The sequence below is a fragment of the Anomalospiza imberbis genome, chromosome 13 (assembly GCF_031753505.1).
Source record: "Anomalospiza imberbis isolate Cuckoo-Finch-1a 21T00152 chromosome 13, ASM3175350v1, whole genome shotgun sequence".
In the NCBI taxonomy this organism is placed as follows: domain Eukaryota; kingdom Metazoa; phylum Chordata; class Aves; order Passeriformes; family Viduidae; genus Anomalospiza; species Anomalospiza imberbis.
Window position 1 is genome coordinate 17,353,193 of NC_089693.1, and position 16,119 is coordinate 17,369,311.

Consider the following 16,119-nt stretch of genomic DNA (forward strand, 5'->3'; position numbering starts at 1 on the left):
GGCCCCCAACAGCCACAACCCCCGCGGGGGCTCCTTCCCAACGGCCACGGGAGGGACCCGCAACCGCCCCCGTGCTCCGGGGAGGGGGGCGAGGGGCACACAGACCCTCGCCCCAGTGGTCCCGGGGGGAGGCTCCCGGAGCTCCATCCCCACGGCCAGAGATGAGGGAGGGGGAAGCACATATCCTCGTCCCCAGCGGTCGCAGAGGTGGAGGGGCACACAGACTCCCCACGGGTCCGGGGGGGGCGCGCAGCCCCATTCCCAGGGGTCACGGGCGGGGGGGGGCGGGCATTGAAACTCCCGTTCCCAATATTCCCGGGGGAGGGGTACTCAAATCCCCGTCCGTAAGGGTCACGGAGGGAGGCGCGGGGGGGGAGGGGGGGGTGGGGGAGGGCACAGCCGCCTTCCCGGGGGTCACAAGGAAGAACACGGGAGGGAACATATCCCCGTCCCAGCGGTCACGGCTCACGGCGGCGGCCCGGGCCCAGCCCGTGCGGAAGGGGCGGGGGGGTGCCCGAGGCCCGAGGGGAGCCCCAACCGCCACCCCCCCACACACCCCCCCCCCCGCCCGCGGCGGGGCGGCGTGGCGCGGGCCCGGCCGGGCGCGCACTCACCCGGTCGCTGGGGTATCCGCCCTAGGTGCGCTCCATGTGGGTCGCGCCGGGGCCGGCGCTGCGGGCCGGGGCCGGGGCCGGGCCGGGCCGGCCGGGGCCGCCACGCGCTGAGGCCGCGCCGCGCAGGCCGCGCCGGGTCCGCCGGGCGGGGCGGGGCGGACGCGGCGCAAAACGCGGAGGGCGGAACGTGGAGCGGCGTCCCCGGGCGGCGGGAAAACACGGAGCGGATACCCCGCCTGAAGCATCGGGAGTCGGAGACAGACAAAGCCCGGAGCGGAGCGTTCCCTGCTCCAGGAGCCGGAGCCGCCGTAATGCCTCCTCGGAAATGGCGAGGGGAATCTTTCGGGGTGTTTCACGATCTGAGTGGTGTCTTTTGTGACCTCAGCCCGGCACGGTCCCCCCAAGGCCACGCTTTTAGCTCCCAGAGCCAGCTCAGAAAGGCAGGGGCCAGGAGTCACCAGCACCCTGGGGCATCCACACCTACCTCAAAATCCACCACATCCTGCCCCACGCTGCCACTTTTCCTTTCCAAACACTCTTCTGGATGGAAAGAGCACCTGGGTCCCCAGCCGTTCTCATGCCCTGGAAGTGACATGTTCCCTAAACTCTCTACTTCCCACCTAAAGCCTCAGCACAGGCCCTGCTGACAAGGGAGGAAATTCCATCTCATCTCAACCCTAGCTCCTGGACAATCCAAAACCTCTGCTCCTTTTCCCAAAGCTTCAGTATCAGCCCCACTGTTTGGTGAGGAAATTTCGATTCAGCTCAGTGGGGATGTCCCAGTCCTGTCTCCATGACACCCCAAAACCAGGAAGGTGAACGGCTGCGGCAAGCTGTGCCAAAGGGAGAGGCGACGCAGGATCGCAGCTGGTATCTGTCAGTGCTGAGCATGGAGCAGGAACATGCACGAATCTGCAGAGGGAGAGGTCAGCACCAACTCCTTCCACCCAGCCAGGGTCTGCTGTAAGTATTCCAGCCCGAAGAGGTGCCACTGTTCCTTGAGTGTGCCACCATCCAGTGTGGTTTCAGGAGAGCACCAAAGGAGATGCCAATTTCTTCTGATACAAGGACAACACAAGACCCAAACCCCTGGCAAAGGAGGTGATGGCCAAGAAGGCCAGAGGTTTGGGTGCCTCACCAGCTTTTGGGGCTGGGAAAAGTGGGAGGGAGCCAGAAGATGTTTAAAACAACAGGAAAAGAGGCATGAGAATTCTTACAGCCCAAAAGAGAGAAAGAGGAGAAATCCTTCCTTAGCCTGATGAGGAGAAACTGCTCTCGCACAGCACAGAGCCAATGCTAGCAGGCTCCAAGAGAACCTGTATTAATAAAACCAGTTTTTAGTGAAGTATTTTCAAGGATTGGGTAAAAGGTTTTATGGGCATTTGGTGTTGATGTTCAGCAAATCTCAGATCAGGAATGGTGCTTCCAAGGGTGGAAAAACCAGCATCAGACAGGAACGCAGGATGAACCAGGGATGGGTCAGTGCATCTTTCCTGGCAAAATTGTGATGCCACTAACACAGGAGGAAAATAAAGCGCTGCCAGGCAAGGCAGTTCCATTGGGAATGATCTGGGCATTGCTCCAAGGACATTTTGCCATGACCATGAGCAGGGCCTGCGATCCAGCCTGCCTGCAGCTGCCGGAGATCCCACAGAATCCTACAGACGACGGTGGACGTGAAACCCCTAGGGATGAAACCTGCAGGCACCAGGTAGACAGGAGCTGTGAGTGACAAAGGACAGGGAGGTGACAAGGCAGCAGCCACTGTCAGAGGTGGATGCAGGAGATGGATCTGGTTTAATATGGAGCCAAATCCTGGGCTCATATTAAAGCCTGGCTCAGGCATGGGATGGGTAACCCATCTGGGGAAGCAGTATCTTGGGATGGGGATTTTAACAGGCACTAGGTGTAACAGGAAGGTGGGATTTTGTGGGATCACAGAGCTGGTACAAGATCCCACTCTGTCAAGGTCTTGTCTGATGGTGCTGCACTTATGGGACAGGAGCAGGAGCTGCACCACCTGGAGCCAGCCTAGCACCTCCTCCCTGGGTGCTGACTTCCAGCCCTGTGTCCCACCTCTCCCACACAGCCCACGAGGAAGGCCTCTCCTGCCTCCTTCTTCCCAAGGCACCAGGACTCCCAGATGATTCCCCAAGCCCTCCATCCCTCTCCAGCTCTGCTCCTGTTGGCACCATAGATATTCTCCATCACTCTCAAGGGTCATCCACCAGGACAGTAGGATCTCCATGTAAGAAGAGTGCAGGGAAGTCTCCAGGAATCCCAGCACAGCTGGCTGGACCACAGTGGTGGGACACAAGGGACAGGGTGGCGGGGGGGATGCAGCCAGAGGAGGAAGGAAGTAGGAGAATCCCATCACCCTTGGCCACATTGAACAACAGCTCCCACACCATAAACTCCGTGCCAATCGTGGGCAGCTCAGAGCTGAAACACCTGTGAGGGTTTTCCCAGTGAGAAATGTGGGTGGGCGTTGGATCCAGCCCCATCATTTCCAGCACCTCAGAGATCCCACAGGCAGCAAATGGAGCCAGAAGACAACTCCCAGGGCAAATGGCATGGGACAATTTCCAGTGCTGCAGCACAAAGGCTTTGCACCCTCCTCCTCCTCCTCCATGGGACAACCTACACCCAGGGACTGTGCCAAGCAGATAAGCTGGCAGCTCCCACTGCATTCCTGGGAAAGAGGAGGAAAAGGGATGTTGGGAGTGCTGGGGGGATCACTCCATCCCCACCAGAGCAGGGTAGGCTCAGGGTAATGAGGAGGAGCTCTTAGACCATGGCAAGGCAGAGCCTGGGGCACTGCAGCACGAAGGGATCACAGCCCAGTACACACTCCTGCATGATGGGCACGGACACGGTAATGTGGGGAGAGGCTGAGTGTGAGGGAGCAGAGAAAAAGGCAAAATTCAACTTATTCCAAAGGTGTTCTACACACAGCTGCTGGGGGCCAGGTCTCGGGGGGTGGCTGCTGCTTTGGTACAAATCAGCAGAAGGATGTTAAGGCTGGGCACTCAGCAATGATTCCAAAGGGCTGGAAGAGCACTTGTGAGCTGGCACAGAGCCCACCTCTAACCCCAAACCTCCCATCCCCACTTGGAAGAGCTCAGCCTCAGTGGCTGTCGGGAGCCATCCCCCTCATCCCCTCAGCTTCTCACCCTTCTCCATGTGTTTGACCCCACAGAGCCAAAAACACCTCAAGGTATTTTCTGGAGAGGGAGATCCTGCCAAAGCCAGGATGAAGCTGGGCTGCCTGCTGCTGGAGAGCTCCCCATGCTCGCTCTGAGACTCGCTGCTCCTGCAGGTGCCAGTGACTGTAGAACTGCATTCTGTCAAGCTCCATCTCCCACCCACCTTTGTCTGCAGCGTGAGACCTCCCTGGAAGCACAGGGCTGTTGGGCCAGGTCTTGGTGAAAACAAGTCTCTTTTAATACTTTTGGAATACAAGAGACAAGGCAATACCTAAACACAATCTGAGATCAGGGATCCATCTTGCACCTGCTTTCCAGAGCTGAAGACCATCCTGGCTCCCTTCAGAGGCAGTTGGGTGCTTCATGGGAACCAGCGCTGCTCCCCGGCGCTCACCCCGTGGCTTTCTGCTTCATTAACCCCTTCTTTGCTCCCTGATGGATCTTTGCATCCAGCTTCCCTGTAAAGAGGGGATTAAAGAAAAAAGAAAAACACAACAAACCCTCATCACTCTTTATTTTTAAATGCTATTTGCAATGCAAATGAGCTGGAGGCAGCGAGGTCTCCTAGTTAGTGTGTTCCTGTCACATCCAATTATCCTGCTTGAGGAGCCAGGCGTTTCCAGCCGCCGCGGCCTCCCTCTGCAGGCGCGACACCGGGGAGCCAGGGGCAAGCGTGTCCGACGCGGCCAAGAGACGCTGGAGAGGGGGAAATTCAGTGAGGAGAGGAGTAAATTAACATCCAACACTCGCCTGCCACTACCGGGGGGAAACCGATCCCTGCACCTGCCACAGGATGCTCGGAGGAGATGGGGAACCGTCCAGTAACGTGCCAGGGACGTGTTTCTCCACGGTGTGGCAAAAGGCAGGACTGGAGATAACAAACCCTCAGCTTGGGATGATGGTGCAATGGGTACCCAGTGTGATGGGGACACCTGCTCCATGTTGCTACTGGGCAGGCTGGTGGTCTCCAAGGCCATGTGCTGCTTTTGCCACCAGGGAAAACCTCAGCCAGCAGCTCCATTGGGACCTGGAGAAAATACTGCCTTTTCCTTACCCTTCATAGCCCTTGGGGGCTTCACTGCCAGCTCTGCTTTCCCACCTGGGAGAGGAGCAGGACACCAGAACATGGGATTTTCCGCAACTCATGCTGAAGAAGCCAGAAGCCAAGCATAGTGATGTGCTTCCTCAGAGGAGTGTCCTTGTCCTCTTCTTCCTGTCTGTAAAAATGCAAGGATGCTCCCGCTCTCCCAGCTCCCAGAGCTAACTTCCCAGAGAGGCTCTGCCAGCAGCCAACATTGGTCATCTCCTCTAATGCCATGTCTCCCCAGGAATTGCCTTCCTGCTGCTTTCCCTGCATCTTCCCATCCTCCAAATGCCAGCCTCGTCCTGTCTCTGTAGCTGGAAACAGAGATAGGGCAAGATACACCAGGCTCCAAAGTTCTACTTCGGCCACTGATCCAAAATCAGCTGGTAAATGTCCATGTGCCATAGGAAGCGGGTGCTTCTCCAGAGAAAATGGCTCCTAACCAGCCAGTGACCATCACCTTCTCTTCAAACCAAGAAAACTTCTCAATTTTAGTTCAACAAAGACAGTTTGCAGATCACCAAACTGAAACAGATCCACAAACTGAAACATGGCTTGGAAGATGTTCTGGGAGATCCTCCATCTGCTTGGCCACCCCAGAGAAAACCTTCCCCCCACCACCTAAGGATGGGGAAGAAGGCCCCTCCTTGCAATTGCTATTTCCAGTCATTGGCACCCAAACAGGCTGAGACAGCCCAGCAGTACATCCCAGACCACCCTGTCCCCATGCCAGGGGTGGTTTTGGCAGGAGAAAGGCAGCAAATTCACATTCTCTCCATGCTTTGGTCCCCCAACACCACCTACTGTCACCAGGGCTGTTATATTTCATGTGCCTGCCTGCTTCTCCTGGACCCCAAAAACACTGGGAGGCTAGTCTGCTCTTCCAGCTTGCAAACACCAAACACCACACAGGTAACCTTTAAGAAAAGGCTAAAAATAAGGCAAAGACCCAGGGTTCCTTGCTCTTTCTGCTCAATGATTCAAGGCCTCTTGTCTCACACTATGTCCTCTGCTCCTCTTCACTCTTCTACCTGCTGGCTATTGGAGGGAGGCTTCTAATTGATGCTTCAGGGTAGCTTTGCCTGGATTCAAGGAAATCTCCCATGAGAAAGGCCCATTGTCCTCATGCACTAAAACTACACGGAGATGTATTTGGGGAGAGCCGTGCTCCCAGATGCAACACTGTGCCCACCCCTTCCACAAAAAAAATTACCCTGGCAGCAAAAATTGAGCCATGTTAGGGTTTTTTTTCCCATCCCCAGGCTGCTAGAAACAATTTGCAACAGAGAAGCATCCGGATGTCACTGTGGCGAGGTCCATGCTGCTATCTGGCAAGGAAAACTGCTCTGGCTTGGCTTCCCAACAGGACAAACTGGCATTTTGTCATGGTTTGAGCCAGGTTTCAAGGAGACCAGGGCAGCCAGCAAGCCCAAGTGGGGATGTGAGCTGGCACCTTCCCTCTGCTCAGCTTCCAGCTGGGAGAATTAAGCTTCTGACTGCCTGGGATGCAATGCCAGCTTCTATTAAAACAGCGCCTTGCGCCGATGAAAGGTCAAAGGCTTCCTTGCTCCTTCCCTAGGCTGTCATAAATATCACCCAGACGGACCATGTCCCTTCCGGGAGGTGAATACACAGCTCCACAGCCCTGCTGTGCTGCTCCTGTGACAGCTCCTGTTGGGATGGAGGGCAAGGAAGGCAAGGCCAGCAGTGGGAGTGGGAGCACAGGCAGCCGCCAGCACAGCCGGCTTCCTTCCAGGCTGTTAGACTGATCCTTCTCCAGGCAGGAAAGTGTCACAACACAAAGGAGATGATGTGACAGATGGGGAGGGGACTGGCAGCACCTGCACCCGGCAAGGCAGACGCGCAGGAGCTGCAGAGCAGCTTTGCCCTCTCCCACCCACAGCCAGACAGAGGCAGAGGTGGGAGTGAAGGAGCCCGAGAGCCTGGCGAGAGCAAAGGAGAAGTTAAAACAAGAGGAAAAAAAGGATGCAGTGGCTGCGCCAGCACGCAAGGGCCACAAGGCTAACTCACAGCCAAGATTTGCATCGTAAATTACTCCTGCCTGCTCACTGGCACTCCGAATAACCCATCTAGGGGGAGGACCATAAGCGAGATTCGAGCGCTTGCAGGTCTCCAAGCACTGGTCAGCACTGGCTGAATACACCTCCCAGTTGCTGCTCAAAAAGGCAAGGAAGAAACCAAATGGTTTTGCAGGACATCCCAAGACCCAGCTGTAGGAGAAAGGTATTTCCCTGAGCAGAGAGGGAAAAAGACCCTCAAAGCCAACAAAAATAACCCTCTGTTGTGCTTCAAAAAGCCCTTATTAATCAGTCCTGAGAAATCCCAATACTCCTGAGCCCCAGGTACTAGCCCAAGGATCCATGTGGAAAGGAGGGAGATCACCCAGTTGTCAGCTCTGCTGAATAAACAGCCAAGACTCTTCCTGCTTCTGCTGCTTTTAGCCCGTCAAATTAATTTTTCACATCCCCTGCAAGCGCGTGCGGTGCCTTCCCCGGGCTGTGTGGTGGGGAGGCTGCTAATAAGGACGGAGCTGACTGCGGGCTCCCCAGCTGCCGCATTCCCTCCTCCATCCTTTTTATAGCAGCGGGCAGGAATAACTGGCAGCCTGCGGAGGGGCTGGTGGCTCGTAAAAGGGACTAACGACACTGGCAAGCGGAGCGCGGACAGATGCTGCGGCGCTTCCCCGTGCGCTCTGCCAGGACGTCCCATCCCACCGGCCTGCAGATGGGGATCATCCATCTGGCCCTGCAGCTCTTGCTGTTGGAGCCCTCGCTGTCCTCAGGGGCAAGAGCGTGATTTGGAACTACAGGACACGGAGGTTGCCTGGATCTGCCTGGGCATTGCTGCACCAACTCCTATCCTGACCCAGGCTAGTGCCGGCAGCAGATCGGCCACCGACACGACTGCTCTTTGACTCCCCGAGTGTTTGCAGAGGCAGGAAGAAGCATGTATTTGGAAGGAAGCAACATCTGGGGAAAGGGGAACCGAAGACAAAAAACATTACAGATGTATTCGAGCCATTAAACAAACACCTCCAGATCAAAGAGCAGACGGCGAAGGTTGGGAACTCATCTGGCAACGGCAAGCTGGGGTGGCAAGGGGAGCCGGCTCCAAGGGCTGGGGGGGCACCTGGGGAAACTTTACTACTTACAGATTTTGTGTTTTCCTTTGATGGGAAACTTCAGAACCATCTCCTGGGGATTAGTGCAGATAAAGACAAATGGAGACCCAGACTCCTGGCTCAGGTCCGGATACTGTGAAACAAGGAGAGACACAGAGAGCAGAGTCAGGACGGCTGCATGGGCACAGAAAGAGCTCAGTGGGCAAGAACAGAGGGATCTTAGCCAAGACATGGGTTATATGGAGGCTGTAGCAGCTCAGACCAAACCACTTCAAGAACTTGTAATGAAAAAAACTCCAAACAATTCCAGGTTTGGGTCTTATTCTGCAAGACCCTTGCTCAGGTTCTTCCCACCCCACCTCTGCTGGAGCTCACCGCCTTTTTGGATCCGCTCACCCTGGGTGTTCCCAAACCCCTTTCAGCCCCCTTTAGCGCCGACCTGTGCTACCCCTGTGGTTTCACACTTGATTTAGGCTGATCAGAACCCTGGGATGCTGAGAGGGAGGTGGCTGGGGCCCTACCATCACCAGCCCACCTGTTCACTGGGACAAGCAAGGGACAGATTTCCAGCCTGATGCATCCCTGGATTCAGATGACCGGGAATGTGAATATTCGCACTAATCCCTAACCGGTCACGGACAGCACACCAGCACCACAACCAAAACAACCTGCCAAACCCAGCCTGAGATGACCACCAGAAAGGTCAACACCAGCTGTCCCAGCTACAGATACATCCCCAAATGTTCCCCACAAAGCTCAATTCCAAACACAAGGATTTGAGATTTGGAGAGTGTGCACAGTCCTCCTGTGGGACATGCCTTCCTTGATATTCACTTGCATATAAAGGGTGAGCAACACACCTGCTACATACCAAGGTGATGGCTCAGAGAGGCCAGCTCAGGGCTGGCTCCACTGACAGAGTCAATGGAGGGATTTTAACACACTGAAGACATGGGGGAATTTTATAGAAAGAGAATAAACAGATTATAGAATCACAGAAGCATTTAGGTTGGAAAAAGACCTCTAAAATTGTTTCTCTCATTAACCATGTGGAGAAAAAGGAGAAAAAACCCACTCCATGCAGGAAGCACACCAAGATCCTGGCTGGCTGCAGCTCAGCCTGGCATTCAGAGGTGAAATGCAAAACAGTCATAAAAAATGTATGTCTCAGCTCTCACCTCAGATTGTCCATGAGCTGCAGAGCTGGTGCTGACAGGCGCTGAGGCCAGCACATGCCACAAGGATGCTCCAGCCCAGGAAACCCTGCTCAAACAGACTGCGGAAGTGGTTTTCCTTCCATGGGAAAAATGCCTTCTTTTTTTTTCCTGCTCCCCTGCCTTCCTCGAGCAGATCCATCAAGGCTGCTGGAGGGGACAGGATGCCAGACCAGATGGAGCTGCGTGTCCTGGCAAATCCCCCATTTGTTACTAACAAATGACTCCTAGGCCGAGTGTTTGAAAAGCTCTCACCGACCTGCCAAAATGAGTTTGGATTTGCCCTGGAACAGCTGGGCACGGCGAGGGAAGCAGGGAGCGACCTGCTCTCCCCACACTGCAGCAGGGTTTGGCAGCACTGCCAGCAGTTCAGGGAGATTTACAGAAGCCCAATGCTGGGATTGGATCAACCAGGGGAAACATTTCCAAGCCCTCTCATTTTACAACAGCATGTAAGAGCTCTGCACCCAGTAAGAGAGAGGTACAAGCACTCAGCTGCTCCATGCAGCTCTGTGCCGGGGAGGAGGAGCCGCCCTGATCCGCACCATGCGGCCATGCCCTGCTGCACCGACCCAGGCTTGGACAGGTTTCTTCCTCTCTGTTCTTTTTTGGCTGAGTCACCTTACTTGACTTGTTTCCACTGCTCCATGCTCATGCCAAGGATTTTCATTTCCCATCTGCAGGGAAGGATCTTGGAAGGTTAGGAAGAGCCAATGTGAATAACCCCGGTCAACGCCTGGAGAGTGTGAAATGCTGGCACTGCTTTGTCGCTCTCCGCATCAACCGAGTCACCAGTGGCACCTCTGTGGCTGGGGGACCTCAGGACAAGCCAAAGGAGCAAGGTCCTTCAAGGCTGGAGGACCAAAGGCTACCCAAACCTGGCCGCAGAGGTGATCCTTCCTGCTCCACTACACCTGGTTCAGCCCATGGGTTCTTCAGCCAGGTGGGGCAGCAGGGGGTGTGTTGCAGAGGTCCTGCTGCTTCCCAAATCCCCTCAGGCACATCTCCCAGGTGGACCTGAACACCACCATGTCCCCCCTCACACCTCTTACAGCCCCATCCCAGGAATATCTCCCAAACAGTTATCAGCAGTGAAAGCAATAGCCAACTGGTTTCTCCACTGACAGCTTTCATTCAAAGCCAGGATCAAGCCTTCAGCTCCAACAGTTCCTGCTCAATCCGATCTCAAGGCCAAGTTGGATGCCACAACTGTGACTTGAATTCCTGCGTGTGCACCACAGCCTTTTATCTTTGCTCCCAGGGTGCATCTGTGAGCCAAATCCCTTTGTATCCTTCATTTCAGAAAGCTTTGGTCCTTCCTCTGGCATCTCACTTCCAGGAGGCAGGGAAGGAGCCCCTCATCCAGCCGCTGCATTTAAAGCTTCCTATTATACCTACCCCAGAAACCTCTAATCTCATCCTGGTGAACAAAAATCCAGAATATTCCTGTGGGCTGGAGCCAAGAAAGAGCCATAACCCTTTTCTCTGCACAGAGTCAGGATGCTCTCAGGTGAGGAAGATGAGGCTGAGCTCCCACAAGATGCTGAGCCAAGCCAACAGCCCACCTCCCCTCTTGCCCCAGTCCCTTCCATGACTACATTCCATTCATTCATCCCAGAGAAATTTAGGAAGCTCCACTCTCAGAAGACACGCTGCCATCAAGACACCAAACAGGTCTGCCTCTGTTACATTGTCCAAAACTGCCCAAATTTAAGTACCAAAACCTCATTTCCCACTCTTTCTGCTGTGGAAGGTCAGTCATGTTACTCTACTGTCTGAAAAGCCAGAAGTTTAAGAGACAGAGAAAAAATTTATTCCCAATTACTCCACCCTGCAGGTAGCCCGTCATCACTTCAGTAAACCTGAGCTTGTAATAAAAGCCCAAAACCCAGAGCTGGTGTGGCAGAGGGAGAGGACAGAGCATATCCTGTCATATTGTTCAGGTTAGACAGGGCTTGGAGCAACCGTGTCTAGTGGAAGGCACGTTTCACCCCATGGCAGGGGATGAAATGAGATAAACTTTACGGTTACTCCCAACCCCAACCAGTCTGGGATTCTGTGATCCCTAGTAAAGACAATCTCCAAGAGCAGTTTTTCAAATAAAAGGTCAGTTCAGAGTGAAACCATGCTCCCTCTCTTCCAGAGACCAAGAATCAAACACAGCCAGGAGTCTGATGGGGTATGTCCCTTCTTAAATTTAACAGCACTCATCTCTCTCATATTGGGGGTATTAATAAGACAGGTGCTTTACACTGCCTCTACCTGGAAGCAACTTGGCATTGGCATTTAGAAGGTGGATACAACAAACACAGTCCAGAGACCAGATTGTCCCTCAAAAAGGAGCAAACCTACCTTCTCCAATCTTGCACATGACCAGAGAAGCTCGAAAGAGGGAGGTTATGCAATGCAATTACAGTGTGAAAAAAAAAAAAGATTCAGCCTGCTTTCAGACCTTCTGCCACCTTGTAGTCAGCAGGCAACAAGGCAGGTGGGAGGCCAGTGGGCTCTGTGGGCTGCAAACAGCTGATGTGGCTCACCAAGAGCTGCTCCTCCCACTGCTTAGCACCAACACCCCACAGACACGCTCTACACACAGCCTCCACACAACCACTGCCCCCCCCGCTCGTCCCACCTCTCCAGCTGGGCTTCACTTCGCTGCTAACAGGTCTGGAGGACCCCAGCTGTGAGGAGATAAGGTGGGAGGGAAGAGAAAAGCAGATCACAAGGCAGCTTAACACCTGCAGGAAGAGCTCAAGGTTAAATGAAGCTGGAAAAGGGAGCCAAGCGCTGGGCTGATCCAAAAACTGGCCACCAGACTCACCCTCACGCCAGAGCCAGCGCTTTGAACATGTATTAAGTGGCAATCAGATGTCCCCAACAGCCACCCAGCTCAAGCTGCAAGCAGGGATAATTGCTAATGAATGTTCCCTACACTTTGTTTTCACCATCCCTCGTCTCCCATCACCAGCTTGTCACCACCAGGAATAGCAGCAGGGCTGCCAGCCTCCCGCTCCACAGCCCACAGCAAAAGAGCAAAGGAGGGGACGAGCCAGCTCGGAGCCAGCAGAGACACAAACCCACCTTCTCTGACATCTGAGAAAAAAAAAATCCTGCTATATTCCCCCCCCCCCAGCAATCTGTTACACTTTTTTCTTTCCCAATTTAGGTAAAGCCTGCAGCAGGATGCTGGGGCCAGGCAGGCTCACCCAGCATCACTGGTACCAACGCAGCATTTGGGACCCCTTGCTCATCCTGAGTCCATCTCCACAGGAGAAAAAAACATGGAGAAGGGCCATCCCAAACCCCTTAATTGCTGCACCCCTCCCCAGTAAGCCGCACTGGCTTGAACCCAACTGCCGTGACCCGAAGGCAGGGGAATGGAAAGAGCAGAAGGAAAACGTCCTGGGGGGAAGCCAAACCATCACTAACGAGATGAGCTCTGCTCCGGTGCATCCGAGGCAGAAACAAAGGCGCCGCGTGCATGGAGCAGCAGCTCTGCACAGCACAAAGCCCCAGTGCACCCGGCAGCTTCTTTAGCGACCCTCCAGGAGCATTCTTGCTCTCATTAAGGCCTCGAGACACAAAGGGGTGGGAATAGTCCTGGTTTCACACACGCCAGCCTATGGAGCCCTGCAATGCAGCCTGAGCTCTCCTCTGCTTTCCTTGCCATGGGAGTGCACATCCCGGTTAGCCAGAGCGTGGCGGAGAATTGCACGCTGGAACCTGTGGTCCTTCCCCTGGCCACTGCCACTCTCTCCATCTTACAGCTGCCAGGGGCACCAGCAACGAGGAGGTGCTTGAGATGCTCTGCAAGGTTCATGATGGAAAGGGGTGAATCATTTTCCTGGCATGGCTCCTCAGTGAACAACAGGGAAAACACGGCTCGCTCTGCCAGGCAGCGCCGGGCCAGGACACCCGCTCCAGCCTTCATTTCCCTGCTGCTCTTCAAGAGCCTTGAAATAAAAGAGACAGCACTGGAAAGCAGCGCTGTCTGGAAAGAATAAAAGCAAGCAGATCCCATGTGTTGGCAAGAGAGTTCACCATAAAATGCATTCAAAGGGGAAAAAAATCACCCTGGTGGAGGCAGCACCTCCTCTGACAGAGCAGGGCTGCTGGATCCAGCAGTGGCAATAAATCAGCACCCCCCAGCAGGCAGAAACACACACTGGGCTCGTCCTGGGTGTTGGAGACACCCCTTGGCCACGTGCAAAAAGAGGAGTGGGATGCAAGGGATCCCCTGGGAACCCAACTTCCTTCACCCTGTTCTCTTGGTGATTTGTGGGAGAGGCGGATCCGCTCTTCTTTCATGCCTCATAAGCTTCATCGCTGTCAAAGACACATAACAGGTAATTAACTACTAAACAGCCATTCTCTCCTCCTCTCCAGAGGGAAATTGCTCACCATCCAGCTAGAAAATGTTTCTTCAGTGGTTTGCAAGAGGGAAAAGAAAATGGGCAGCTTTTTGGGAGTGACGGAGGTGCTGCGGCCAAATAAGGGCACTTGCAGCAATGCCTGCACCACGAACACATGGATCCAGGAGAAATGAAGGCATCAAATATGAGAGATAATGCTTAATTTGATGTGATGCCAATGTACCTTAGCCACATTTGGCCTGTCACTTTTCCAAGGAGAGTGGTTTAGGAGCATCAGCTCCCTGTCTGCTGTTCCGACAGCAGTGGTCTTCATCATCTCTTTACAAGGACATTCCCTATGGGGAATTATCCAGCCAATTTTCCCAACACAGCCTTCACCCTGAGTGCTCCAGGGCACATTCACCCAAAGGTGACACCCAACTGCAAACAGCAGATCCAGGTTTGCCACCACTGTGTCACCTCCTGATTCAGCCCTCCAGTCCTGAAAAGCACTTGCAGAGCACCAAGCTCTTCACTCCAAGTTTTGATCACCCTCATGACACAGTCTTGCATCACACTTCTAACTCTAAGCACAATTCCCAAGCACCATCTTTTAAGGTCATAGGCCAGCCAGCCTTTGGCCCACGAGAAATGTAACATTTTCCTAAACAGAAACCCTGAAGCAGATCCAAGTTTCTAGAAATGCCAAATTTTCTAGCTTGAGGCAGAAACATCCAGAACATGCACCCAAAGAATACTACAAGCTGTCCTTGGCCATGGAAGAGCTCAGGGATGCAGCAGAGCTGCTCCACAGAGGCTGTGTTAGCAAAGGGATACATGTTGATGTTCAATTCAAATCAACAGAACACGAAAAGAAAGAAAAAAAGTAAGATCACAAAGAAATCCAAACAAAAGCCGTCAGCCAAACTTTTGTTTGAAAGCCTGTCAGGTCTAGACTGCAACGTGTGAGGAAGGAACAGCTCGAAACCACAGCTGCTAATGGTTATGGATTTGGCAATCAAAATGTCTTTGTTAAAAAAAAGAGAAAAAAAGTTAACTGCCTGACTATTGAGGCTACAAACCGCAGCCTTGATGCATTGTTGCAGTCAACATCCTCCCTGCTGTTCCTGAGCGCTTACAGCTGCTGCTGGCAGCTCGTGTGCTGGCACATGCTCCCTGCACCAGGACGCACAAGGAATTTTCTAAGCCTGCCTTCCTTTCCCCTTCTTCCCACCACAATGCCTGGCAGCCCTCGGCCGCTCTGCCCCTCGAACGCCTGGCTGGTATGCGACCAGATCCAGGCACAGCAGGCTGGGATCGCCGCGGGATCCTTCCCTGGTGGGGCGGATCCATCCGGTGGGTGTTCTCCGCCTCCAGCCCAGAGCCCGGCTCTCATCAAGGTGTCTCTACACCACAGGCTGTACTTTGATTTGAAGGGCAGGGGAAGCAATTAAAACATAGTAAGTAATAACAGGACTTTGAAATGTAGATTTAAAATTCAGACTTGTGCTGGTGCACGCCGAGCAGTCTGCCAGGGCTCCAGAGGACTCAGCAGTGCCAGCAGCAGCCACTGCACACCCCAGCTCTCCCTGAACCGGCAGTGCAGGACCTACAGCCACCGACACCCTCCTGCCCTCACATCCCAGCCCAGGACAACACCCGCCCATGGTAAACCCTGGAAAGGCTGGAGATATTTATAGAGTGCCTGACGACCAGTTCAGGAGAAACTGGGTGGACTTGGAATAATATTTGGGAATTACTAGGCTGAAAGGGCTGTTTTCATCCCCCTGTGCCAAGGGACAGCAGGGCAGGGCTAAGCTCAGCTCAAACGCGGCCCCATCGCCCACACCATCGGCAAGGAGAAGGGAAAAGCAACGGGGAGGAGGAGATGAGGGGAACCTGGGTACCTCATGGAGCTGCACCTAGCTACATACAGTCAGACTTCAAGCAGCTTCACAAAGTCCTTTCACAATCAGAACTGGGAAGCTCAGGGGTAAGACACGCAACCAAGCCGGAAAACCCAAACGTTGGGAGCACAGCCCTGCTGCCCCTGCCCTGGCTCACTTGGGCAGCGGCCTCTCCCGATGCTGACCCTTGCTGCTGCTCCCCAAGGAGGTATGATGCCAGCACCCGCTCCCAGGACTGATTCAACCCCTCGGATGGGATGGGATCTCTCACAAGACCAGGAAACGCATTGGAGCGACCGGTCTGTTCAGGGTTAGGAAATCAACAACACACCAACAAAAGCTTAAGCAAGCAGAGTCCTCGGGCACTCTGCATGTACTGTGGGGGTTGTATTCTGCAGCTGACACATCATTTGGGGTCACCATGGAAAGGGTGGTCACGGCTCACCCTGGATGGGAAGGGAGTGGGGCACCTGACCTGGGGCTCCAGGTCAGTTTTATCTAACCCTCAGTTTCAAGATTAAATAAAACCCAAACACTGAGAAAGCAGCAAGTATCAGCGACCACATCTGAGAGAGGGAAAAGGCCCTGCCAGCTCATGAG

The 16,119-nt window shown here is 54.2% G+C and overlaps 1 protein-coding gene and 1 long non-coding RNA gene across 4 annotated transcripts in view; one reads left to right on the forward strand and one right to left on the reverse strand.

Annotated features, from left to right (window-relative positions):
• TRIP4 (thyroid hormone receptor interactor 4) overlaps window positions 1-16,119 on the reverse strand; it is a 45,383-nt gene that overhangs the window by 13,125 nt on the left and 16,139 nt on the right. The window contains exons 12-13 of one of the 3 annotated variants that reach the window (XR_011003870.1): window positions 8,077-8,179; window positions 4,092-4,278 (exon numbers count right to left, since the gene is read on the reverse strand). Coding sequence is in view for 2 of the 3 variants with exons in the window: in XM_068204253.1 (XP_068060354.1) it covers window positions 4,211-4,278; window positions 8,077-8,179 (171 nt within the window). In the remaining variant the exon portion in view is untranslated. Of the gene's footprint in view, window positions 1-4,036; window positions 4,279-5,802; window positions 5,987-8,076; window positions 8,180-16,119 lie in introns of those variants that run through there. The other 2 variants (XM_068204253.1, XM_068204254.1) reach the window with 2 other exon arrangements.
• Window positions 88-7,354, forward strand: LOC137482083 (uncharacterized). The gene is made up of 2 exons (XR_011003871.1): window positions 88-207; window positions 640-7,354. It is a non-coding gene; the product is annotated as an uncharacterized lncRNA (long non-coding RNA).